General features: G+C 32.4%; 1 protein-coding gene across 1 annotated transcript in view; it reads left to right on the forward strand.

The window, feature by feature from the left end:
• Nucleotides 1–357: 357 nt before the first annotated feature.
• The window catches only part of LOC124534548 (dynein axonemal heavy chain 8), a 40,399-nt gene continuing 15,603 nt past the window's right edge, over nt 358–25,153 (forward strand). Inside the window, exons 1-61 of the mRNA XM_047110487.1 lie at nt 358–779; nt 853–963; nt 1,048–1,159; nt 1,278–1,420; nt 1,846–2,047; nt 2,455–2,618; nt 3,127–3,303; nt 3,886–3,989; nt 4,072–4,291; nt 4,719–4,865; nt 5,081–5,220; nt 5,762–5,846; nt 6,322–6,467; nt 6,769–6,913; nt 6,986–7,084; nt 7,210–7,336; nt 7,798–7,900; nt 8,755–8,920; nt 9,375–9,510; nt 9,580–9,691; nt 9,875–9,939; nt 10,087–10,246; nt 10,526–10,658; nt 10,753–10,867; nt 11,067–11,209; nt 11,519–11,699; nt 11,770–11,977; nt 12,159–12,288; nt 12,957–13,120; nt 13,253–13,396; nt 13,485–13,595; nt 13,771–13,925; nt 13,998–14,083; nt 14,270–14,469; nt 14,605–14,776; nt 14,865–15,113; nt 15,195–15,329; nt 16,035–16,163; nt 16,236–16,441; nt 17,153–17,291; nt 17,802–18,012; nt 18,343–18,499; nt 18,575–18,768; nt 18,842–19,007; nt 19,090–19,191; nt 19,455–19,677; nt 19,753–19,882; nt 20,373–20,590; nt 20,857–20,993; nt 21,111–21,163; nt 21,301–21,508; nt 21,614–21,875; nt 22,260–22,382; nt 22,730–22,847; nt 23,057–23,152; nt 23,244–23,350; nt 23,780–23,943; nt 24,161–24,361; nt 24,452–24,592; nt 24,673–24,777; nt 24,886–25,070. Of these exons, the coding sequence (XP_046966443.1) occupies nt 459–779; nt 853–963; nt 1,048–1,159; nt 1,278–1,420; nt 1,846–2,047; nt 2,455–2,618; nt 3,127–3,303; nt 3,886–3,989; nt 4,072–4,291; nt 4,719–4,865; nt 5,081–5,220; nt 5,762–5,846; nt 6,322–6,467; nt 6,769–6,913; nt 6,986–7,084; nt 7,210–7,336; nt 7,798–7,900; nt 8,755–8,920; nt 9,375–9,510; nt 9,580–9,691; nt 9,875–9,939; nt 10,087–10,246; nt 10,526–10,658; nt 10,753–10,867; nt 11,067–11,209; nt 11,519–11,699; nt 11,770–11,977; nt 12,159–12,288; nt 12,957–13,120; nt 13,253–13,396; nt 13,485–13,595; nt 13,771–13,925; nt 13,998–14,083; nt 14,270–14,469; nt 14,605–14,776; nt 14,865–15,113; nt 15,195–15,329; nt 16,035–16,163; nt 16,236–16,441; nt 17,153–17,291; nt 17,802–18,012; nt 18,343–18,499; nt 18,575–18,768; nt 18,842–19,007; nt 19,090–19,191; nt 19,455–19,677; nt 19,753–19,882; nt 20,373–20,590; nt 20,857–20,993; nt 21,111–21,163; nt 21,301–21,508; nt 21,614–21,875; nt 22,260–22,382; nt 22,730–22,847; nt 23,057–23,152; nt 23,244–23,350; nt 23,780–23,943; nt 24,161–24,361; nt 24,452–24,592; nt 24,673–24,777; nt 24,886–25,070 (9,286 nt within the window). The 5' untranslated portion in view covers nt 358–458. The remainder of the gene's footprint in view (nt 780–852; nt 964–1,047; nt 1,160–1,277; nt 1,421–1,845; nt 2,048–2,454; nt 2,619–3,126; nt 3,304–3,885; nt 3,990–4,071; nt 4,292–4,718; nt 4,866–5,080; nt 5,221–5,761; nt 5,847–6,321; nt 6,468–6,768; nt 6,914–6,985; nt 7,085–7,209; nt 7,337–7,797; nt 7,901–8,754; nt 8,921–9,374; nt 9,511–9,579; nt 9,692–9,874; nt 9,940–10,086; nt 10,247–10,525; nt 10,659–10,752; nt 10,868–11,066; nt 11,210–11,518; nt 11,700–11,769; nt 11,978–12,158; nt 12,289–12,956; nt 13,121–13,252; nt 13,397–13,484; nt 13,596–13,770; nt 13,926–13,997; nt 14,084–14,269; nt 14,470–14,604; nt 14,777–14,864; nt 15,114–15,194; nt 15,330–16,034; nt 16,164–16,235; nt 16,442–17,152; nt 17,292–17,801; nt 18,013–18,342; nt 18,500–18,574; nt 18,769–18,841; nt 19,008–19,089; nt 19,192–19,454; nt 19,678–19,752; nt 19,883–20,372; nt 20,591–20,856; nt 20,994–21,110; nt 21,164–21,300; nt 21,509–21,613; nt 21,876–22,259; nt 22,383–22,729; nt 22,848–23,056; nt 23,153–23,243; nt 23,351–23,779; nt 23,944–24,160; nt 24,362–24,451; nt 24,593–24,672; nt 24,778–24,885; nt 25,071–25,153) is intronic.

Here is a 25,153-nt window from a genome sequence, read left to right on the forward strand (position 1 = left end):
TAGGAATATGTAATTCTTACAAATAAAAACAAACGTTATTCATAAAGTATTATAAAAACGCATAAAAATATCTGGTCATTTTGTTTTCTAAGGATTCACATTGCTGTTTGGCACGCAGAGTAAGAAATAATTTATCTCATTTATGTCTATTAAGTTACATTTGTGAGTAACATACATACGAAGCACATTTATTGATTTATGTTAATTTTTCAAGGTACTAAAAATATATTGAAGATTTTTATTACTAAGATCATTACAAAACCTTAATTTAGATTTTTCCCATTTTTGTAAATACTTTAATGGTCAAAAAAATTGTGTTTTTTAAATTTGGAATTAATTATAAGAAGGAAAGAAACTGTCATAAAAGTTATCAAAAAGATCAGAACGTCTTATAGTGATCATTTATAAATATAAAATAATTGAAGTAATTTCATATTTTATTGTATAAATATTAAAAAATGTCTAATGAAGCTGAGGAGAAACCGCCAGATGCCCCACCCGAAACGTCTGAAGGGGCAGAAGCGGCAACTGCTGCTGAAGGACATGCGGAAGATGTAGAGCATGCTGCTTCAAAAATTGATGACATTTCGAGAAGGATGTCGAGAAAACAGTCTATGTATCCAGCAACACCTGGAACGTCCACACAGATCGTTGACATAGATAGGACTGCATTAGACGCTATTCTCGATGTTTCTTCAAGACTGAAAGACATTCAGAAGAAAAGTAAAGTTTCAATGAGTACATTGAATTTAGCTCACGAGTCTTACAAGGACAAACAAGTAAATAAAGTTGTCAATTAACTGAATGAGTTTCATTTAATTATCCTAGTTTATTAAATAAATGATATTTTAGGCTAAAGCGAAAGAAGCTCGAAATAATAGAGTAGGAGGATTGAAGTCGCAAAGTAGATTCTTATTGGAGAGTGCAGCAGCGATGTTAAATAAACCCGTTGAATATATATTGGTAACAGATATACTTCCTTCTATTTTCTATTTCCTTTTTTTTTTAATTATATTGTAACTAAAAAAATTGTAAATACTTTTTCAGGATGGTGTATTTGATGCCGATATACATATTGATATTTTAGACAGTGCTTTAGTTGAAGGCGGTAGGAACTGTTTCGTTCTATGTGATGCTTTATTACCGCCCCTGAAAATGGGTAAGCATATATCCATCTTACCAAATCAAAAGTAATTTAGGACGTATATGTCTCGTCACATGAGTACTCACCAAAAAAAAAAAAACTCCACGATTTATTTAATTACTTTTATTTAAAGAATCTGGCAGGTATGTTCCCAATCAAAAGGGCAAAATGGAAAGAACATATATTTCCGACACTGCTAAAATAGGAACAGAAGGGATGTGCGTAGCAATGTACAGAATTAAAAATAAAGCTGTCGACATGAAAACAGTGGCGGACGTAAGAAAATATTTACTTAAATTTACCTTACAGACCTCAAATAAAAAATGAAACTATCTTTATTATATAATTATATTTAGTGCCATGTAACTGATACTGAATCTTTTTAAAAAAATACCGTAATGTTATTACATGTTTAACTATTGCATGCATGAGCATGTGATTTTAATTTGATAGTAAATTTACTTACAAAATAGCTGTTGACCGCGACGTTGCTCGCGTTTAGAGGTTTTTAGAAGTTTAGTTGTCATGTGCGGGGCAAAAAAGTAAGCCTCCTTCCTTGGAGTTCAAGTTAACATAATATCAAATCTCATCAAGATTGGTTCAACGGTATGGTAGTAAAAGAGCGTCAGACAGATAGACAGAGTAACTTTAACATTTATATTATTGTAAGCATTCCAATTTTTGTGATTACATATTTCTAGGATTTTTTTCTGGTTATCTTTGATATGAATCAAGAAACTGAAAACGTCGTATCCGGTATATTTAAAACAATGCAACGTGTTTACGTACCAGCTTTACAAGCTTGCCAGGCTTGGGGAGATTTGAACCCACCTAACCCTAAAAGTGAAGACAAAATAAAGACCTACATATCAAAGATAATGTTGTTTATTGATTATTTAGCAAGTAAGTTAACCCAACTTGTATGGTATATATTTAAAATGGCCAATATTTATCACCCGAGATGGCGCAGTGGTTAGAGCGCGTGCATCTTGCGTTGAGTGTCGTTACGATTGTGTTTTCAAACTCAGGCAAGCACCACTGAACATTAATGTGCTTAATTTGTGTTTATAATTCTTTTCGTGCTCGGCGGCGAAGGAAAACATCGTAAGGAAGCCTGAATGTGTCTAATTTCATAGAAATTCTGTCACATGTCTGTTCCACCAACCCGCATTTGATTTGGAACAGCGTGGTGGAATATGTTCCAAAAACTCTTCTCCTGAAGAGAGATGAAGCCTTAGACCAGCAGTGGAAAATTGACAGGTTGTTGTCGTTGTTCTAAGTTATGTTTACTTATTATTTTAATTTACCAGAAACGAAAATAGATTTGGATTGTTGTACGAAGTTTAAAATAAATTTGACATTATACGAAGAAGAACTGGCTGATCAAGAAAAAATGAAATTAGCGGTTACAAAAACCCACGTGCTAGAAGAAATTTGTTCTTTCGTGAAACAGTGGGTCAAACAGATAATGATGGTATGCTATGATTTATTGAATAGGGGTTAGCGATTTTTATAGTATCTGTTCGGGTGGTATTTATTCAAAAATGTTCATAAGACTTTTACTTATTTTCAAGCCATATTTGTATAGTAAGCCATTATTAAATCATACTGAAAAGATCACCAGCACCCAAACCAATAATATATCCATAAAATATTTTATTAAATGGTTATTGTTTTGTCACAGGATAGGTTTTTCGACGACCTCCATGGTCGAGTGGTGAGTACACCGCTTTTCATGGGTACGCCACTCCGAGGTCCCGGGTTCGATTACCGGCCGAGTCGATGTAGATTATCAGTAGTTTTCTATGTTGTCTTGGGTCTGGGTGTTTGTGACGTCGTTACTTCTGATTTTCCATAACACAAGTGCTTTAGCTACTTAAATTGGGATCAAAGTAATATATGTGATGTTGTCTCATATATATATTTTATTCTTGTGGTATTAGGTAGGTTGTTCAAAACATTATATAAGTTAAAATATTTAGGTTCTGGTGCAAAGTCAGCAACTACGCCGAGAGCCTTCGAATATTGGACCACTAGCTGAGCTAGATCATTGGCGTCGACAGCTCACTTCCTTTACTTCGATTATAGAACACATTAAATGCGATCCCTGTCAGATGTATATACATACGTTGATCCGAGCAAAGTCTAAGCTCATTAAGGTAATTTCAGATAAAACTAATAACCTCTGTAATTCAACATTTAAGGTGATCAGATTTTTGGAGATCGAGTTGCACTCCTTTTTCAGCAATAAAAGACCAGATTACTTTTAAGTTACCAATGTATAGTGGTAATATTAAAATCATTTTGTTTTAAATCGTTGTAACTTTAATATAAGATTATTTAAGATTGTAATAAAGTTTTTGGAATTGGTAGTACGAGAACATGAAAGAATAAACCAAAGAAATTGGATTTTTTTATTGAACTAATATTTATGACTTTCTTTTTATTGTCATTTATAAATCTTGTAGCTTCCACATTATACTGTAAATGGAATAATTTACATACCTATGTCTATTTTGAAGTTCCAAGCTATAACCTTATTATAATCACCATTATTTAACTGGTATAGTTCTGTAAACGATTCACGCAAATACATTTTTTAGTCAGATTTCTCTGCAAGAAATAAGAAAATACATAATACAATATTAGTAAATATATTTTTATTGACATCTAATATAGGTTTTTAGATGTTTATAGGTTTTTAGAGAATAATGTGGCTTTATTACATTTGTAATTTTTAGAAATGGAGGCTCATCGATAATCAAGTAACAGATTATTATAACGAAGCATTTGATAATGTAAAATATCTATATGCCTTAGAGAAGTATTGCGAACCTCTTTATAGGTACATTTTTGAATGTTCTTCTTACATCAAGTCACTTAATGTATGTCCGTTAATAATGAACATCTATTGAATCCTGCTAAAGGTGCGACCCACTAACAATGCAACAATTTATACCTGGGCTTTTGTACACCGTTCGAATGGTATACGCAACCTCTAGATATTACAATACCACCAAGCAGATATCCACTCTGCTCGTGAAGGTCACCAATCAGATTCTCAACATGTGCATGGATTATTTAACTAACGGTGACAGAAAGACAATCTGGAATCAGGACAAACTCAGATTTATTAAAAAGGCTAAGGTATTCGTTTATTTTAGTTAAAGATAAATCTCTTTTTTTAATGTGTAGTCTTATTACATCGTATTGTTTATTTTACCTTTAAATGCGATGCTGCTTTCTTCTATTGGATTTAGAATAAATCATAAAAATAAATCTGATTTAGTCAACCGAAACTCCGCTCGTCAATAAATTGAAGAAAGTATAACGTTAGAAGTATTTATCTTTGTTTTTCTATTGTAACCTTTCCTCTTAATAAAGGTCATTTAAGGCCCAAAAGTGCTACTCTACTCCAATTTGGTTGATTAAAATGTAAATCCTGTATTTGATTTCTTCAAATTACGAGTATTTGACGAGATTTAAAGTACATCTGATAAAATTATGACCTACATAGAAAAATTATATTTAGGATAGTAATAAACACTAAAAGTACTTTTGTCGATGCTTTCAGTTATGCTTGGACCTGTACAACTTTTATCGGGAATGTTACAATGAAACTCAATTAGAGATGATGGAGGCGGCCGATGAACGACCGTTTGATTGTTCTGAAATGTACATTTTTGGAAAGTTTGAAACGTTTCGGAAAAGATTATTGAAGGTAGATGTTTAAGTTACTATTAAAGTATAATTTATGTTCAAAAATATGAAATATAAAATATATTATCAAAGAAAAACAGTGTCTACAGCAAAAGCTTTATTTTTTTTAATTTCGTCTTAACAGCCTTGTTAATATTTATTATAGGTTAAAAAAATTTAAACGTATTCTTACGATAATCTCTTTATATTATAATAGTGATAGATATTTTTTTTCAGATTGTAGATCTGTTTCAAACGTATATAACGTATTATGTTCTTAATAAGACGACTTTAGAAGGCATTGAGGAGTTTGCGGTAAATTTCAACAAACTCTTCAAGGCTATTTCATCAAAAACCTACGATGCTTTGGATCACAGGTATTCACATCTTCATAGTATAAAACGCTTAGATCTTTCAAGCTGCCCAATAGGGATTAATGTGAATTTCATCAATATATATTTACTTGGTGGTAGGGCTTTGTGCAAGCCCGCCTTATCAGATATTCTACCGCTAAACAATAGTACGCAGTATTGTTGTGTTCCGGTTTGAAGGGTGCGTGAGCCAGTGTAACTACAGGCACAAGGGACATAGCATCTTAGTTTCCAAAGGTTAGTGGCGCATTGACGATGTAAGGAATAGTTAATATTTCTTACAGCGTCATTGTCTATGGGTGATGGTGACTACTTACCATCAGGTGGCCCATGTGCTCGTTCGCCAACCTATTCCATAAAAAATACACTGATTTGTAGTGAATGGTTTATCTGTATAATACGTGTATATTATATTGGAGAAAATCCGAGAACTATATCGTCCCTAGAGGAATACAAATAAGAATCTTTCTTTTTATATTTGTTCTTCAATTAAAAAAAAATATATTTGATATGTGTGTGTTCAGCGCCTAATTAAATATTTTTTAAGGCGACCTGATTTCGACAAAGATTATAAATTGTACAAAGACAGCATTGCGACACAGGAGCTACTCTTGGAGAATTTTATGATAACGGTAACTACTTCCTTCCGTAAAACGTAATAACCTTATATTTCACTAGTCAGTATTTTTTATCCAGTTTTAAAAGGTCCTGTGTTTTTAAAATTGACATTTAATATTGACACTTTTTTTTTTGAGTTATATTTTGGATTTGTTTAGAAAAATCTAAAAAAAATGATTACCATAAAATGTTCACTTTTGCATCATGCGTATGGGGGTTAAAATTATCGCAAATAGTCACCCCTATTACCTCGTCGGAATACATCGAGTTACCAATAACCCTGTATAATGAGGAAGCTTCCAAATGCAAACCTCAAATGAAACCATTAAAGAGATCAAAGCCATTCAAGCCGAATGTCTACAGTTATTTTTGCAAAAAATGGGAATATATTTAATCAATGTCTGTTATATATATTTGGTTATTTTTGCAGTCTTTGCTCATTATGATTAGTTATATTTATATACGCTACTTGATGCTTATTCGTTGCAGAGTGTGAATAAGTGTCCTACAACAGAGATCGCGTTACACTTGCTTGAAAGATTCAAAAAGCTTAAGCTTGACTGTTTGTATTTAGAGGATCAATACTATGATCTGATAAGCAAATATACCGGTGAGATCGAGTCTATTCGTGACAGGTAGGAAGTTGCAAAATACCTATGTTAAAAATTTGGACAATTTTAATCACATTTCCATTTTACAACTAATTCCGACTATTCTAAAATTTTCGAATTCTATGGCAAATAGATCTTCTACCTGACCTTGTTCCAAATTATTAGGGGTTGGCACAGAATACAGTAGCTATTCGTCCCATCCTCCTATTTGCTTATTACATTATTCGTCTTCTGATCGTTCACATTTATTTCTGTCAAATCCTTCCTCACACAAAGAGATATACTCAATATGAGGTAATTGTTAGGTTCCTTAAATATTTTTTAGATACAATGAAGAACGAGAAAATCCTGACCTACCAAGAAATATGCCTCCTGTATCCGGTAGAGTAATGTGGATACGATTTTATGATAAGAATATTAAGTATCCAATGAAAGAGTTTATGAAACATCATGAAGTTATCACGCACATGGTAATATTAGACATTTATGTTCATCGTGTGATTAAGTTTTGGACTGTAATATTGTCTTTTTTTTTAATTTAGAACACGCAGAGGTGCATAAAACTGTTTAATGTAATGTGCATTGTTTTTACGGAATTCGAGTACATATATCATTATGCATGGACAGAAAATGTGGGACAGGTAAGGGTATTGTTTGATCACATCTTGGTACTTTTCGAAATTTTGAAAATTTGTCTGGACAATCTTAATGAAGTGTTTCCAATAATTGGATGAAGAGAATTTTAGCAAAATGTGTTGTTATACAGGTGAGATTAGGACTGGTATCGCCTCTACTGATTCGCCACCCAGTGACCAATAGGTATATTGTAAATTTTAATATTTACATACCGGAGTGCATACGAGAAGTCGAGTACATGTGGCAGTTGGGGCTGAGTAAGTGCCAGTATTTAGCGTAGCATACTGTATTTTTTATCCATTTTTATGTATGACGAATAAAATTAATCATACCATAATTTCTGACAAATAGCTGATAAAAAATAGGCGATGGCGCAGTGGTTGAAACATGTAAAACATTTACATTTACCAATTATTGCTGGTTTATCGATTTTTTATGTTTTTGTTTTGTGTTATAATTAATCTCTTACTTGATGATGAAGGAAAATAATGTGAGAAAATCTACTATATATCACCATACCATACCATACCATAGGAATCTAACCAAGCCACATCAACAATCATTGGAACTGCATGGTGAAATAAGTCCAACCTACTGTTGGACTGTGAGACTGATCTGCTACTTTACTCTACAGGATAGACTTTTAATGCTTGATAATGTGGATGAATTTACCATTCATTTGGGTAGTAATTTTTTTATACTATTACGAAATTTTAAGGTGTTCCTGACACAGCTCAGATTGTGGCTTTCTGTAAAGAGAAGATATTTGCAGACTATGAACGGATTAAATATTTAGTGAATCGTAATGATCAGATAAGAAGGTTAGTTATTTATTATAAAATTTTAAATCACAAGTTTTGCAAATTTATTCTGTATTTATGTATGGAAAGGCTTATAATCACTAAATTGCGACTACAATTCTCGTGTATGATTGAAATATGCGATCTTCTATGATAAAATCTTCGAGATGGATATGTATCTTGTCTGCTGTGTGATATGTGTTTTGTAACTGATAGTTTAAATATACCTGATATAGATAATATGTGCAAACGAAACACAATCTCCAGACTGGCGGTGAGTCTGCAAACGAATAAAAAAATAATTCCATAAAGTTTTTATATTCGAAACGAGAATATACGGGTAGAATTTTTTTAATAATTTTATTTTAAATAAACAAAGCGCTATACACGCAATGGATTGTGTTAAATTTCATTGAATATACAATGACTATATTAAATTTATATACGAATATGAGAATGATTAATGTACCTTTTACCACTATAAACGCACCTGACTATTTTTTTATTGTAGCCAAATCTAAATGTGAAAAGTTTTGAGGCAAATAAACTCACTCCTTGATATCATTTTTCCATGTCAGATTGTTCTTGATAGCTAGTATCGATAGGAAATGCTAACCGTTGATAGGTAATTGAAAACAAAGTAAAGGCAGAAGGATAGATTTGGTTATCTTTAGTTACTGAAACAAGGTTTAGATAGATTATTGCAAACGGCCGTTAAACTACAGTTACTAGAGTAGCTAACGATCATAGACGTATTATATAGCGACATCAAATGTTCTTGCAATTTTCAAAGCGAGCATAGGAATACCTATTATGTATTAACGGTAGGAATATTTTTTTGGCTAAAGATAACTTTGTAAAACGAACAATTGCAGGAGTATGCCGAAACTTTACCTTCCTTTATTACGTGCCCAATTAATCAAGTTGGATAATGCGTTTCAACCAGGCTTGTCCATCATAACTTGGACATCCTTAGAAATTGGTTCATATTGTGATAATATTGAACGAATATTAGATGAAGTGGATCTTTTTGTTAAAGAGGTATCATTATAAGTATTATATTTTGGTTAAAATTGAAATAATTCTTATATGGTCATCCACCAATTTACTTACATTACTTTACGTTAGTTTAGACTTTCTATAATTTAACTGAATTTTATTTCGATATATTGTAAACTACTTAATAATAACGGTGACATAATTATGATTGGTCTCTCTTAATAAGACGGGCCAATCAGTAAGAGCTATCGACATTTGAGAATTTGACACAGGACAGATTGTTCTTGATCTAACAGTTGATCTAACATTTTAACTTCGATCGATTAAAATATATCGCGAAAAATAATGCGCTAAATTGCAATCATATTTCACGGTTCATATTATTTCGACAGTTTACAATTTGACGATATAGATTGTAATCTAACAATGTTCGTAATCTTACGGTGACATATATATTAATGAAAATTAAAATGTCGACTTTGTTATTTATTGCTAGGTAGTGGACATCAAAGAAGCTCGTATCGATGCTATATTGCAATCGATAACTAAAACTTTATTAGTGTACCTTCCGAATAAAGCTGTTGATCCGAACGCGTTTTATGAAGATAATCTCATAAGACGAGATGAAATAGGTATGATAAAACATAATTTAAATTGACTTCTATATAGTATTCCACTACGTGCATTTCGATTTTTTGCAGCACTGGATTTGCAACAAAAGTCTTGGAATGCTGAAATTGCTGTTATAGAGCTTATAAATAAATTTTTGAACAGTGTTCCTTCTCAGCAGATTCGTGATCTCAAAGATAATTGGTATGTATTTACTATTTGCTTCTCAAACATAAAATACAATGAGATTTTTACCTATTTTATGATATATTTAAAATATAAGATAAAAGCTTTTTTCTGAAACGTCCAAAACAGTACAAATATTCTTTAATGGGTCTTGGATTTAATGTGAATGCAATATTAATTATTATTTACTATGTATTTTAGGTTGGATATAGATAAAGCTCTTAAGCAAGTCACTTCAGCCACAAGAGTGTTTCCTGAAGATGCTGGTATTATTTTTTTTTCGAAATCAACACTCATTATTTATATTATATACACAGGATATAAGTTTATTAGAAAAAAAAACATAACAATTATTAGAATAATGATAATTTAATTAAATAGTTATGTTAATGTTACATACATTTTCCATGTAGCTTTCATGGAAATTGAGAATCCGGATCGATTTGATACTACGCCTGCGATAAATGAGTGTAACGAACTGTTTGCTTATTTCGCTACGAAGTGTTTAGAATCTCTGATAAAATGTACAAGGCAGAGTTTAGATTTGTTGAGGAAAAGAGCATCAGTGTCGAGGTAATTGATAACACTTTATACTTATGACCAATAACTTATTACATCTAGTACCTACCTGCCTGTCTTTGTTAACACATCTACCGAAAATTGGATGAATTCAGATTAGTTATAGTTCCATAATTGAGTACCTTAAAATGACTCAGGTAGGGACTCTAAAACTTCTTGTAGGCAGATTTTTGGATTAAGTTAACGTAACTGACTCTAAACTTATTGATGTTTTTTAACAGTTTTTACATTTATATAATAGACGGTTCAATTCCTATTTTTATTAAATGACAGTTTTCTAACAATGACCACTGATCCTGAAGAGCAAAAGAAATTGAATCCACTTATGTTGACGATGATGTTTTTGGAAATTCCAAAAATACTGATTAAGCCGTCTTTAGAAGAAATCCAGTCTGCTTTCTCACAGGTACTATAAATCTAGTATAGAGAAAAAGTACATAGATATTATGTATGTAGGTACATACATATTACTTTGTTTATTTATTTGCGTTATTATTTAGGTTGTGTTAAATTGTATAATGGACATACATCGCAGCGTGTTTATGTGGGGTCAGCAAGATCAAATTAAGAAAGAGAGAATGAATGCAAACTCCCTTACGGCCACGAGAAGCGTTAGTGGTAAGATACACAAATGTTATTTATGTGACTATGTCTATTTTGTTGCAAGAATTTGTCATTGCTGTATTTTTTATATCTTTATAATATGATATCGTTTTATTATACGTAAAATGATTTTTTTAACTTTATGCTAGATATTTTACTTCAATGATTTCACTTTTACATTTTGTATGACATATATATGATGTGTTTTCAGCCGGCTCCAGGTCCGGTTCAAATATGATAGGAATCAGAAATTACTTTCGAATGGTCTCAGAACACAAGGATATTGTGAGAGCGGTCATGGCGTTACAGGGGATGATGTACATGTATAAACCGGATATTGAGAAATTGTTAACTGTATGTACCGTCTTATGTAGCAATATTATATACTAGTAGTCGACCGCGCTTTCGCTCGTGTTTTAGGGTGTTGGTTCTCACGTGTCAGGCAAAAAGTAGGCTATGTCGTTTCTAGAGTTCAAGTTTGCTTCACACCAAATTTTATCAAATTCGATTCAGTGGTTTGTCCGTAAAATGCGACAGACTGACAGACAAAGTTACTTTCATATTTGTGATATTAATGTAGAAGATAGATTCATAAAATATTTGTATTTAGTTAGAAAAGTTTTTTGGTATTTTTATTCAATTCAATTTAAACTTTCTATTTAGGGGTACACTAAATTTTCTCACTTATGGGATGAAAAGAGGGTGCAAATAGTTCAAGATTTTGTCGATACGAATCCTTTGAATGTTATCATACGAGATATGTTCAAGAAGTACGAAGGCCAAACAGAGGAAGTCCTTAATTTGCCTGAAAGGCATATCATCGGATCTATACAGATAGACATGGGTATCGTAAACCTAATAACAAAATATCTTTGTAAGCAGTAGCGAAAATTTGAGAATGAATTTTCTTTTAGATAAAATTAAATTGGCCTTACATATTGAGTCCGTGGAATGGAAAAGAATCCTGGGTAAATTATTGAGTCACGCTTATAAGGAGAGGGTGCTTAAATTGATGCAATTTATAAAAGACCGAATGAAGACTATGAGCAAAAAGATTAAGGACTTGGACGATGTCAGAGTAGCAATGCTGTGCTTGGAAATGATTCGTGAGGAATTTATTGGGTAGATTTTATAAATTGTTATTTTTGTATTGGAACTTTAGAAATGATTACATTTCATTTATATTAGTGTAGTATTATAAGCTTTGTGTTGTTGTGATTTAAATATTAAAATAAATCATCAGTCATAAGTTACTTATAAATGTCAAGCCGTCAATTTGAGAAAATGGTAAAATGGATTTCAGAATGGACGTGGAATTAGATTTAATCGAAGAGAGTTACGGTACTTTTAGTCATTTCAATGTCGATATACCGAAAGAAGACGCTGACATGGTGTACGGATTGCGATATTCCTTCCAAAATATGTTAACTACGGTAAGTTTGTGCCTTTGGATTCAACCGCGTTTGTGGATGTTATATGTATGTTTTATATACCATTTTATGTAAATATATATGTCATTTCATGTAAATTATGTTTATGGAATTGTAATGATTATTGGTTGAGTTTAGACGTAAAAATTACACTTTCGCGCTTATACAATAATATTAGTGATTATGAAATTATTCTTAAAATGTGCTTATAAAATATGTAACAGTATTTTGGACTGCTAACTTTAAATAAAAGCATTACAATCTTCAAGTAAAGTAGTGAATAGATATATTTTAGCCAGGATTCATCATTCAAGACTGTATCGGTACTTACTTTCATGTATTGTGTTATATAGCATAGCTTAGAAAATTAAAAAATATCACTCAGTAACTCGAAAATATAAAAACTCATGCCTTATTTCAGAGATTTTCTTATTTATACTTTTTATACCATTTACTCTACGGTTAATATTTTATTTAATCAATAAATACATGTTCTTTAATAGTAAGTTTTTTTTGTTGCTTTTATTTGTGCCAAGAGTGCATAGATTATAGTATTTTTTGTCGATTTAGATAAAGTCTCTATACACTTTATCCAAAAAAAAACTTATACACTGTACCGTGCATCCTAGTCCGTTAAAAAGAGTAGTGTTATATAATGTATAATTATACAGGCTGCTCAAGTCCAACAACGGATAGTTGATATGCAAGGACCTCTTCAAAAGGAATTGACTGATGGCGTTTCAGCTTTTAATAATGATGTGCTTAAGTTCGATGCTGATTACGACGCGTTTGGACCGATGACGCCTGGACTTACGGCGAGAGAGGCTAGTGATAGGTACGTTTATGTCTCTTCAACTGTCAGTTCTGCTAACCACAGTTTGTTGATCTACTATGACCTATCTATCTCATGTTTCATTTTCAACGTAACAGTCAGTTAGAATTGGTATTGAGATTTCTTCAATTTCAGAGTTATTATGTTTCAATCGAGATTTGATGAGTTGTGGCGTCGATTCGAAATGTATTCAAACGGTGAAAAATTATTTGGTATGGAAGTTAAAGATTATCCCATACTTCATCAGAAGAAGAAAGAATTTAATTTGCTCAGCAAACTGTTCGTAATTCATTATAATACCGTTCTATATTTAAATTTGTAATATGTATAACGTCTTTGTTATGATATGCAATATGTTTTGTTACAGATATAGTCTTTATTTGGCTGTAATGAACTCTATTGACGGTTACTTCGAAACTCCATGGGTGGCCATTGATATCGAACAAATTGTATCGCAATTAGCAGAATTCGATCTAAGGTAATATTAAGCAAAGATACATTTTATAAAAAAAAAATAAAAAAAGTAAGTAAAAGGAAAAATATAAATACCACAATAAAAGTCAGTTTAATTAGATAAGTTTTAAGAAATAAGTATCAAATGTAATTATTGTAGTAGATTTATTGAGCGCTGATAATTATAACTTAAATTTTAGGTGTCGTAAGTTGCCACGAGGAATGAAAGATTGGCCAGCGTTCATAGATTTGAAAAATAAAATCGATGACTTCAATCAAACTTGTCCTTTGTTGGAATTGATGGCGGATAAATCCATGAAGGATCGACATTGGAAGAGATTGGAGAAATTAATGAGTTAGCAAAAATATTTTTTGTTTATTATTCCGAGGAAGAAATCAGTCAATACAGTTTTAACTGCTTTTTTAGATTGCGTCCTGGATGTGGAATCTGAAACATTCACTTTAGCTAATGTCATGGAAGCACCTTTACTTAAGAACAAAGAAGATGTTGAAGTAATTCTAATATACATAAATTACACTTGTTTAGTGGTCGAAATTAATATAGCCAAGATTTGAATATTGAATATACACATATCTGAATTGAATTTTCGTTCTTTAGTATTTTATATTATTATTTTAGTCGTATATTCAATGAAAATGGTTATAGAAGGCATAAAACTACAAATTTTACGTTTATAGGATATCTGCATCAGTGCAGTAAAAGAGAAAGATATAGAAGCAAAATTGAAACAAATTATAGCGGATTGGGCTGTCGTAGATCTTACATTTGCTCCGTTTAAAAATCGCGGAGAACTACTAATTAAACCTCAAGAGACGCTAGACATTATAACAATGCTGGAAGATTCGTTGATGATTCTGAATTCTTTAGCCTCAAATAGGTGACTAAATTTTTTTCGACATTGACGGAGAAACCAATAGCTGTTTTTTCTAATTTAAAAATATTTTGTGTATTTGTATTTTCTTAAGGTTTATACCATAAAATTAGAAATTCTCATGGTTTTTCTATTTCCAAGGTACAATGCCCCCTTCAAGAGAGATATATTGTTATGGATAAATAAATTAGTTGGCACCACAGATATTTTGGAGAAATGGCTTCAAGTTCAGAATTTATGGATGTATTTGGAAGCCGTGTTCGTAGGCGGAGATATTGCTAAACAATTGCCGGCCGAAGCAAAGCGATTTGGGGTTAGTTTTAAGCACAGTTAAGATTTCAGTGATTTATTTTCTTATTATAATTGCAATACTTTCTATTATAATTATTTGTCCTCATTAGACAATAGATAAAACATACGTGAAGATCATGTATCGCGCACGCGACATTGTGAATTGTGTGGAAACGTGCGTGTCAGATGATACTCTGAAGCAACTACTGCCTCATCTGATTGAGCAGCTAGAAGCTTGTCAAAAATCTCTTACCGGGTATTTGGAGACGAAACGGCTCATTTTCCCCAGATTTTTCTTCGTCTCCGATCCGGTGCTTCTGGAAATTCTCGGGCAAGCATCCAATCCCCATTCCATCCAGGTATGTTTATGGATTTATGTAGATGTTTGTTGAATCACTTGCGTTTAATGTGTTTGTCTTGTTGTTTGAATAATTTTTCAGCCACATTTGCCAAGTATATTCGATGCTATGTACTCGGTTGACTTTGATGACAAAGACCGTATTGTTAATATGAACTCTGATAATGGAGAATGTATTCCTTTGGATCGCCCCGTTACTTGTGTTGGAGGAGTTGAGGTATGTTAAAAAATGTAATATATTGTCATCTTTATTGTCATTTAATATATTGTCATATTGTACTTCAACGACTTAAGTAAGTATTGCTTCTTTAAGTAAGTATTGAGGTTTCTTCTTGTATGTCATCAAAACATATCAAAGTAAAGAAACGTTTTTGGATTTTTCCATATGATCTGACTACATTACTTTACGCATATAACGCGCACAAACGGACAGATAATACTGTATATTTCATCTATCGATTTATAATATCCACCACGATTAATCTTGCTAATTAATTAATGTACATACCGTTAAAGCTTTATTAATATATGTATAGACAGTTAAGATTGACATATTAATGTGAATTTCGATCCATGATGACGAATATATAATAGTATTACGAAATCTTACACCACCATTAAAACAGAGAGCATTTAATTAAAATCTATAGCAATATTATATATGTGATGAATGTGAGTATCTTTGTCTGTTCGTCATTCTTTAACTGGCAAACTAATAAATCTGAAAATTTGATGAAACTTGCCATGAAATAAACTTGAAATCTGAGGACATAGGCTACGTTTTTTGCCTAACACACGACAATCAACCCCCTAAAACGCAAGCAAAGTCGCGGGCGACAACTTGTAAAATATAAAATCTTATGAATCAATACCGTACCATATAATTTTATAGTTTTACAAATGTTCTTACCAATGTTTTTAGATATGGTTGAACACATTACTGGACACGATGAAAGATACTGTCAGAAATATAATCGCTAGTATTGCCCAGACGATGGCATCAGATCCAGAATTTGAATTTTTGGTTGGATTTTGGAACTTCCCCGGACAGGTTTGTTTTTGTTTAGGGTTTCGAAAACTACATTTGATGTGCTGAATAATTAATTTTTAATCGTCGTTTAAGGCAAGTCTGTTAGGAATGCAAATATTGTGGACGAGTGATGCAGAATACGCCTTGAAGAAAGCGAGAGTGGATCGATTTATAATGAGACTTACTAACCAAAAGAATTTGGATTTGTTGAATGGGCTTATCGACCAAACAGTTAAAGATTTGTTGCCGCTTGATCGAACCCGTGTAGAAACTATGATTACGATTCACGTGCATCAGAGGTAAATTAAAAAAAGAGATATTTTACAATAAAATCTTAATAGCCTGTAAACTTCCCACTACTGGGCTAAGGCCTCTTCTTCTTTTGAGGAGACGGTTTGGTACATATTCCACCACACTGTTCCAATCCTGGTTGGACACGTATGGCAGAACTTCGATGAAATTAGACACATGCAGGTTTCCTCACGATGGCTTCCTTGACAGCCGAGATCGAGATGAATTATAAACACAAATTAAGCACATGAATAGTCAGTGGTGCTTGCCTGGGTTTGAACCCGCGATCATCGGTTAAAATAAACGTAGGTGTCACACAGTGGTTAGCAATGGGCCTTAACGACAATTAATCATCAAAGTAGAATAAATTTATCCTCGATCTCGGTGGTCGCAATTTAATCAGCAGAGGTTTTTTTCTGTAGAGATTAGCTAAGTGTGGCAGAAAAATCATAAAGGTAATGAATATCGGTTTGTGTGATAACTGTTGTAGAGTAATATGTTGAGTTTTGTTCGACCTATTTCTTATAGATTCAAATATATTATTAATGAATGGAATATTATTTTTCTTGATGTATTATGTATTTCAAGTATTTACACCAATTTGTTTTAATACAAAATCACATAAATATAAATTATTTACCAGATGTTTTGAATATATCTTCTATATCTCAGGCAAACAAGTTAAGTCAAACTTAGTAGTTATTTCATCACTATTTTAGAGATATCTTCGACGATCTAGTGAGGATGAGAATAAAAACTCCAACAGATTTTGAATGGCAGAAGCAAGCTCGCTTCTATTACTTCGAAGACACGGATGATTGTATTGTATCTATTACCGACGTAGATTTTATTTACCAGGTACTATTTAGTGTATAGTTAAATATTTACGCAGGCAAAATACTATGTAACTGTTAATTGTAGCTTACTAGCGATCCGCCTCGGCTATTTATGGGCGCAAAGCTGATGCTAAATATCCTACAGAATTTGTTTATTTACGACATCATTTTAGAAACATCTAAAATAATCAGGGTCTCTCTATTATATTGTGCATGTATTAATTATATAAAACCTTTCTCTTGAATCAATCTATCTATTAAAAATCAGCATCAAAATCCATTGTGTAATTCGAAGGATCTAAGCATACTTTGGGACAGACAGCAGTAGACGATTTGATTTATACTATGTAAATATGGTGATACATGATTAATTAATTAATTCATTATAAATATATTGAAAAAACCCATAAAAAGTGTGATAGCTAAACTTTTTTTAAGACTACGTACATTACTTGTTATATACTAAAATTCATTTCTGTATATACATTGTAAATCTGTTTGGGAAATGACTTTATTTTATGTATAATAACAGAACGAGTACTTGGGTATAACGGAACGTCTTGTAATCACGCCACTGACGGATCGTTGCTATATCACACTATCCCAAGCGATAGGTATGAGTATGGGAGGAGCGCCCGCTGGACCAGCTGGTACCGGCAAGACTGAGACAACCAAGGACATGGCTAGGACATTAGGGAAATTAGTCATTGTATTTAACTGCTCCGATCAGATGGACTTTAGAGGTATGTCGTGTTCAGTTTGTTGTATAGATTAAACAAATTAAATTTAGATTTTTTTAAACAAAACCAAAATGTGTTTAATTAATGATAAAATGTGTCTTGAGTACTTTGATTAGAATAAGTATCTGAAACGAATGAAATCCTAGCAAGTAAATCTGTATTTGTATTTGATCAAAACCTGTAACAAAAAAGTCAAGTTAATGTGTCAGAGAAAAACAATAAGAATCGACAGACATGTATCGATCTTCAAGCCCCAAGTATTTTTATTAATATGCCTCTTATGTAACAATAGATTTTTTGGTAATTAATTGTCATACAAAAATATTGTTACAGGATTAGGCCGCATCTATAAAGGCTTAGCGCAATCTGGTACATGGGGATGTTTCGACGAGTTTAACCGTATCGAATTGCCTGTGTTGTCTGTAGCAGCACAGCAGATTTATATTTGCCTCACAGCACGAAGGCAAAAGAAAGATTACTTTATATTCAGGTATAGCAATATGAATGATATTATATATCGCATTGTCCTGTAAAATATTTATTACTAATAATATTTAATATTCAGCGATGGCGATACGGTGAGCTTAAATCCAGAGTTTGCGTTCATTATCACAATGAATCCCGGTTATGCTGGTCGACAAGAATTACCAGAAAACTTGAAGATTCAATTTAGGTCCGTGGCCATGATGGTACCAGATAGGCAGATCATTATCAGAGTGAAACTGGCCAGTTGCGGTTTCAAGGATAATATTTTACTGGGTAACTTAATATGTGGCAAATAATTTTGTTGAATTTGTATATACTCACTTTTAGGTTTGTACTTTACTTTCAGCTCGTAAGTTTTTCACTCTGTATAAACTTTGCGAAGAACAGTTATCGAAACAAGTACATTACGATTTCGGTCTTCGTAATATTTTGTCCGTTTTGAGGACAATGGGCTCGCAGAAACGGGCTAATCCAGACAGTACGGAAGAAAACATTATGATGAGAGTATTGAAGTAATTAACACTTTTTTTCTTTTATTACATGAAGTGAAACTTATTTCGTTTTAATTTTTTTTTAAATACTATTTACTTATAGAGAAATGAACGTATCAAAACTAGTGGACGAAGATGAACCCTTATTCGTATCCCTAATAGAAGATTTGTTCCCGGGAATTAAGCTGAGTCAAACGTCACATAAGTAAGTATATGTATATTTAAAACTAGTAGTCGCCCACGGCTTCGATTGCGTTTTAGGGTGTTGGTTATCATGTGTTAGGAAAAAATAGCCTATGCTCTTTTTTGGAGTTCAATTTTGTTTCATATCAAATTTCATCAAATTCGGTTCAGCGGTTTGGTCGTGAAACAGCGACAGACAGACAGACAGAGTTACATTCACATTTATAATATTTTAATAGATTATCTTAAATTAAGAATTATTCAAATACTTTTATTGACTTATAGGGATATGCAACGTGCTATTGGTATAGTCGCAGATCGAACGGGATTAGTCAATCATCCTGAGTGGAATTTAAAGATTATTCAGTTATATGAAACGTCGCTGGTACGACACGGACTCATGACGATGGGTCCGACTGGGTCCGGGAAGACTACATGTATCCATACGTTGATGTCAGCTTTGACGGAAGTTGGAAGACCTCATAAAGAAATGAGAATGAATCCTAAAGTTAGTCGCACTAACAATTTTACTTTAGATTTTATTATGATGTAATAAGGCTAAATATGTTTTTCTTTTTTCTAGGCCATAACAGCTCCACAAATGTTCGGTCGTTTAGATGTAGCGACTAACGATTGGACTGATGGTATATTTTCTACATTGTGGCGCAGGGCATTGAAAGTTAAGAAATCAGACACTACTTGGATCGTTTTAGGTACGATAATTTTTTTTATATGGAGTATTAATAAGAATATTTTGGGCATGTAAAACGCACAACTTCTTACAAAATCTATGATTACTATGAAAACAAAACCTTGACTACTGCACCTAATGCAAGTTTATTAGGTACATGACTCCATTATGTATATTCTGATTCCTGATTTAAAACCCGGGTAGGGATAGTAAAATTTAATTTGAGTTTTTATGTAGATAAATTTGCAGTAGCAAGTTAAAATATGTTGGTATACGAGATCATAACGTGACTCGTAAATCACGTACATATATTGCCCTTTTGGGCTGATTACAGTTCAGTACAGTATTTGAAATCGGTCACTGTAGTAGAAATTTATTAAGAAGTTCATGTTTATAATTTTTAAAGGCGTTTTATTCATTATATTTAAAAAATTGTGTATAAAATGTACTATAAAAAATGTGACATTTCGAAAATAAAATTTTCCTACGTGTAATGCAAAATAATTCAACAGATGGCCCAGTAGATGCAGTATGGATTGAAAATTTAAATTCAGTGCTAGATGATAATAAGACGTTGACACTGGCAAATGGTGATCGCATTTCAATGGCACAGAATAGTAAGCTGGTCTTTGAGCCGGACAACGTGGACAATGCCTCGCCCGCTACCGTCAGTCGTATGGGCATGGTCTTCTTATCCTCTTCTGTGCTTAAGTGGCAACCAATCTTGGAAGTGAGTGAAGTCACCACTTAGAATATATCGTTGAAGTAATTTGGACCAAATTCTGCAAAATAATTAAATTAACTGTAAAAAATGAGTAATTCAAGATTCTAATGTCTTAGAGTTATTTTTGTTTATTCAATTTGAATAATAACTAACATTTCTGGTTTATGTATATTAGCGATTAGAATATAAATTCTATAATTAAAAAAAAAATATTGATCATTTCGAATATTTTCCAATGTTGATATTATAATTAGTTAATGTTTATTTCTCAGGGATGGCTAAAAACGAGATCACAAAAGGAGGCAGATTGTTTTAGAGCCGCATTTAATAAGGTGTACGATGAGGTACACTCCTTTGTACAGCAAAAACTGCCGGCTAAAATGAAGTTACTAGAAGCTATTTATATCAGGTATCCATATATATTGCTCTATTTCATTTACGTTCTAACTTTAATTCTAACTTTCCTTGTTTTTGTGGACAGTGGAAATAACTAATACATTAGTAATATAGCAGATTTATTTTTCAGACAATGTATTGACGTCTTAGTGGGCTTATTGCAAATTGAAATTCCTGGCGGCAGTAAGTCATTATATGATTTTAAATGTATTATTTTAGATCAAAACTACATAAATCATCTCAACCTATTCTTGGTTTCCTTTATTCGCTAATAATTTTAAGATATTTTTAATTCCATGAGATGTTTATTTCTATACTAGAACTGCATACGGACCGACATTTAGAACGATTGTTTATATTCGCGATGATGTGGTCGCTGGGAACGGTTCTAGAGCTGGATGCTCGCTATCGTATGGCGGAATTTATGACGAAACTACCAGTTCGTATGGACTGGCCCGGGGCACGCTCTAAAGAATGGGTCATGCCTTTTGAATATATGGTCAACGAGGTTGGCGTCTGGCAACACTGGTGAGTTATCCCCCTAATTACAAGTAGACAGTAATTGTAAATTTAAATAAAAACCAGATTAAGCTATTCATTTGTTTAAGACATACAAGTAGATAAATATTTCAGGTCTGAAAGCGTCGAAGATTTTATTTATCCATCAGACAGCGTGCCAGAGTATGCTTCTATTCTAGTGCCCAACGTTGATAATGTTTGTATATCGTTTTTAATCGATACGATTGCTAAACAAAATAAGGCAGTTTTATTGATCGGCGAACAAGGAACTGCCAAAACTGTTATGCTCAAGAGTTACATGGCTAAGTATGACAATGAAGTTAAATTGTTTAAGATGATAAATTTCTCATCAGCCACCACTCCAAATATGTTTCAGGTAAATTCAAATATTTATACCTAGTCGTGAAAATGTAATGGCATTAATTTTTAAGCCTCACTAGCACAAGATCCTGTATTTTATATGTGATAAAAAAATGTGTAACGTTTGAGCGAGTTTTCCGAATTACTATGACCAATTGATTTTTCTTTTGTTTCTGTATTTTGTGTTTTAAGTGTTGTAATATAAATGCTGGATCTCGTTGATTTTGGTTATTCAAAACCTTCAATCCCAACTAACTCCAATTTTTATTTCCCTACACTTAAATTGTAAAAGTTGCGTGTATCTCTGGTATCTAGACTTTCAAAGTATCCTAATGTCCTGCTTCGCATACTTTTTGTCTTTTGTGTATCGGTTGATTAATTATTTATTCATGTTAACTAGAGAATTATCGAGTCCTACGTTGAAAAAAGAGTAGGCATGACTTATGGTCCACCCGGTGGAAGATCGATGACAGTTTTTGTAGACGATATCAATATGCCTGTCGTCAACGAATGGGGTGACCAGGTACTACCAGCGCAGTAATTTTCATAGTTGTATTATGATTATTTATATTTTTTGTATGACATTATTAATAATCTTATAATGCTCCCCTTTATTTGTATATTAAGTTATTATAATTATTATTAAGTAACTTGTTTCTGTTAAATTGTAACAGCTCTAACCAACCGCATTAAAGTAAGATACAATTCTTTTCTACTATTTCTCCTGAAATTTGTCTTTTAACATTAAAATCTGACATAAATTTTACAGCATTTACATTTTAAAATGTTTCAATAAAAGTATTTAATTTTAAAGATATTGTTACGATTTTCGATTAGACAGTATGTAAAAAAAAATGATTTGTATACTAGGTAACAAACGAAATTGTGCGTCAAATGATGGAATGTGGAGGATTCTACTCATTGGATAAACCCGGAGAATTCATAATAATTGCGGATATACAAATGTTTGGAGCGATGATTCATCCCGGTGAGTCGAAATTAAAATTTACAGTGGTCCTTGAAATATTATATAATACTGATGGTTATATGATCCAAGGAAGTAATAAAATTATATTGAGCACAAATGATTTCTATTCATCCTTTTTGATTTAACAATCCTTCTCAATAGTCCTTTTAAAAGTTTCATTTAGATTGACCTAAATATTCAGGCCTGAATCAAACTTAACTTTGTTACAGGGGGCGGACGAAATGATATTCCTCCTCGATTAAAACGCCAGTTTAATATATTTAACTGCACACTACCAAGCAACGTTTCTATGGATAAAATTTTTGGTCAGTACATCTTGATTACTAATCATCTAAACAGTTCTTTCATGAATTAAGTATTCGTTTATTTGTTGATTTTATGTGTAATTCTTAACAGAAACTATAAGTGCTGGTTACTTTTGCAAGACGCGGTTCGATAAGAAGATTGTAGATTTTATGCCGAGATTAGTTCCTGTTACACGTGTGATGTGGCAACAGACAAAGGTAAGTAAAGCATGGGTAGTGAAGTAATGTTACGAAAATTTGTTTTTATAATAGTAACGCATGTATAGAATACGATACAACTTAGATGTAGTATCGGCAAATTCAATTAAACCGATTATTGCCGATTGATACAACCAATAGAAATAGCTCCCAAAATGTCGCGCCATTCGACGCTATTCCTCGCTGTAGATTCTCGTGTCAGTTGCACCCGAGGAAGCAAGTGCATGTTAATCGACGTGTCACATTGACGAATATATTAGGTTACATGATATTACAAGTTATAACGTTTGCGTAAAAATCATATTCACATAAATAATTATTGATAATGATAATTTGTGAAAGCGTACTTAATTAGGATGTGATCGGTTTTACGAATTTTGCCGATGCTACATTTAAGTTGTGTCATACTATACGGTTCTGTCCTTGTAGATAAAAATGTTACCAACGCCAGCGAAGTTTCACTATGTGTTCAATCTTCGGGATCTGTCCAGAATTTGGGAAGGTATCCTCACTATTAAGCGAGACGAGTTGCAATCTATCAAAACTGGCCTTAAGTTATGGTTTCACGAATGCTTAAGAGTAATATCAGACAGGTAATATTTAATTTAAATATAATTTTTATACGATATCTGGTTACTAGTTTATTTATTAGTAAGAAAAATATACCATTAGTAAGAAAAACTAAGATTTTTTTGTGGATCTTTGTATTTTTCTCTCTTTTAATTGTACATATCTGTAATGTAAAATCAGGTACCAACTATAATTTTAAAAATTGCTTAAAAAGTTTTTATATTGTTCAATGGAAAATAGATTTACGACATTTGATGACAAAGATTGGTTTGTGGCCAATTTTTGGAAGACTGCCACCCAAGAATTGCCGGATTTGGTCAGCGAATTCCCTGAAGAAGAGACGTACTTCGTTAACTTCCTACGTGAACCAGTCGATCCAACGGGGGATGAAGAAGAAGATTTTAGTACTGATGCTCCTAAAATATATGAAGAATTGCCTTCGTTAGTTCACTACAAATAAATATTAAATTTATAATTGCTGTTTTTTTTATTTAATGGCACGCAAATCAAATTGTTTCTTTTACAATATAGGTGGGATTTCGTGTTAATGAAACTAGGTCAATTCCAAGAACAGTTCAATGACGCAATCAGAGGAGCTCATTTGGATTTGGTTTTCTTCCTTGATGCGATGGTCCACTTGTTTATTATATCGAGAATTATTAATACGGCACGGTACTTTTACTCCGCTTTTATAATCATATATTTATCGTATATTTATAGTATTTTGAGTTGATTTTTTTAATGTATTTCAGTGGAAACGCCTTACTCGTTGGAGTTGGCGGTTCCGGTAAACAAAGTTTGACAAAGTTGGCTACATTTATTGCCAATTTTTCATTCTATCAAATAACATTAACAAGGTACGCTGCTATACATTTCAATACTTCTCTAATATTTTTTATCGTACAACAAAAGTAAGTCATACGAAATGTTCGTATATTAACTATATTTTATTGTTTCCAATCAAGAGCATACAATGTAAACAATTTCATGGACGATATAAAGATATTGTACCGAATGGCCGGTCTCCAGGGACAAGGCGTCTCGTTCATATTTACGGACAACGATATAAAAGATGAACAATTTCTCGAATTTCTAAACAATATCCTGAGTTCCGGTGAAATAGCTAACCTTTTCCCTAAGGATGAAATGGGTATGAATTTGATAATCGTTTCACATAAATCGTCTAAGGCTTTATATTTTTATCATTAGTATTATTAAACATATGCATAGGCT

Source organism: Vanessa cardui, chromosome 1 (assembly GCF_905220365.1).
Source record: "Vanessa cardui chromosome 1, ilVanCard2.1, whole genome shotgun sequence".
NCBI lineage: Eukaryota > Metazoa > Arthropoda > Insecta > Lepidoptera > Nymphalidae > Vanessa > Vanessa cardui.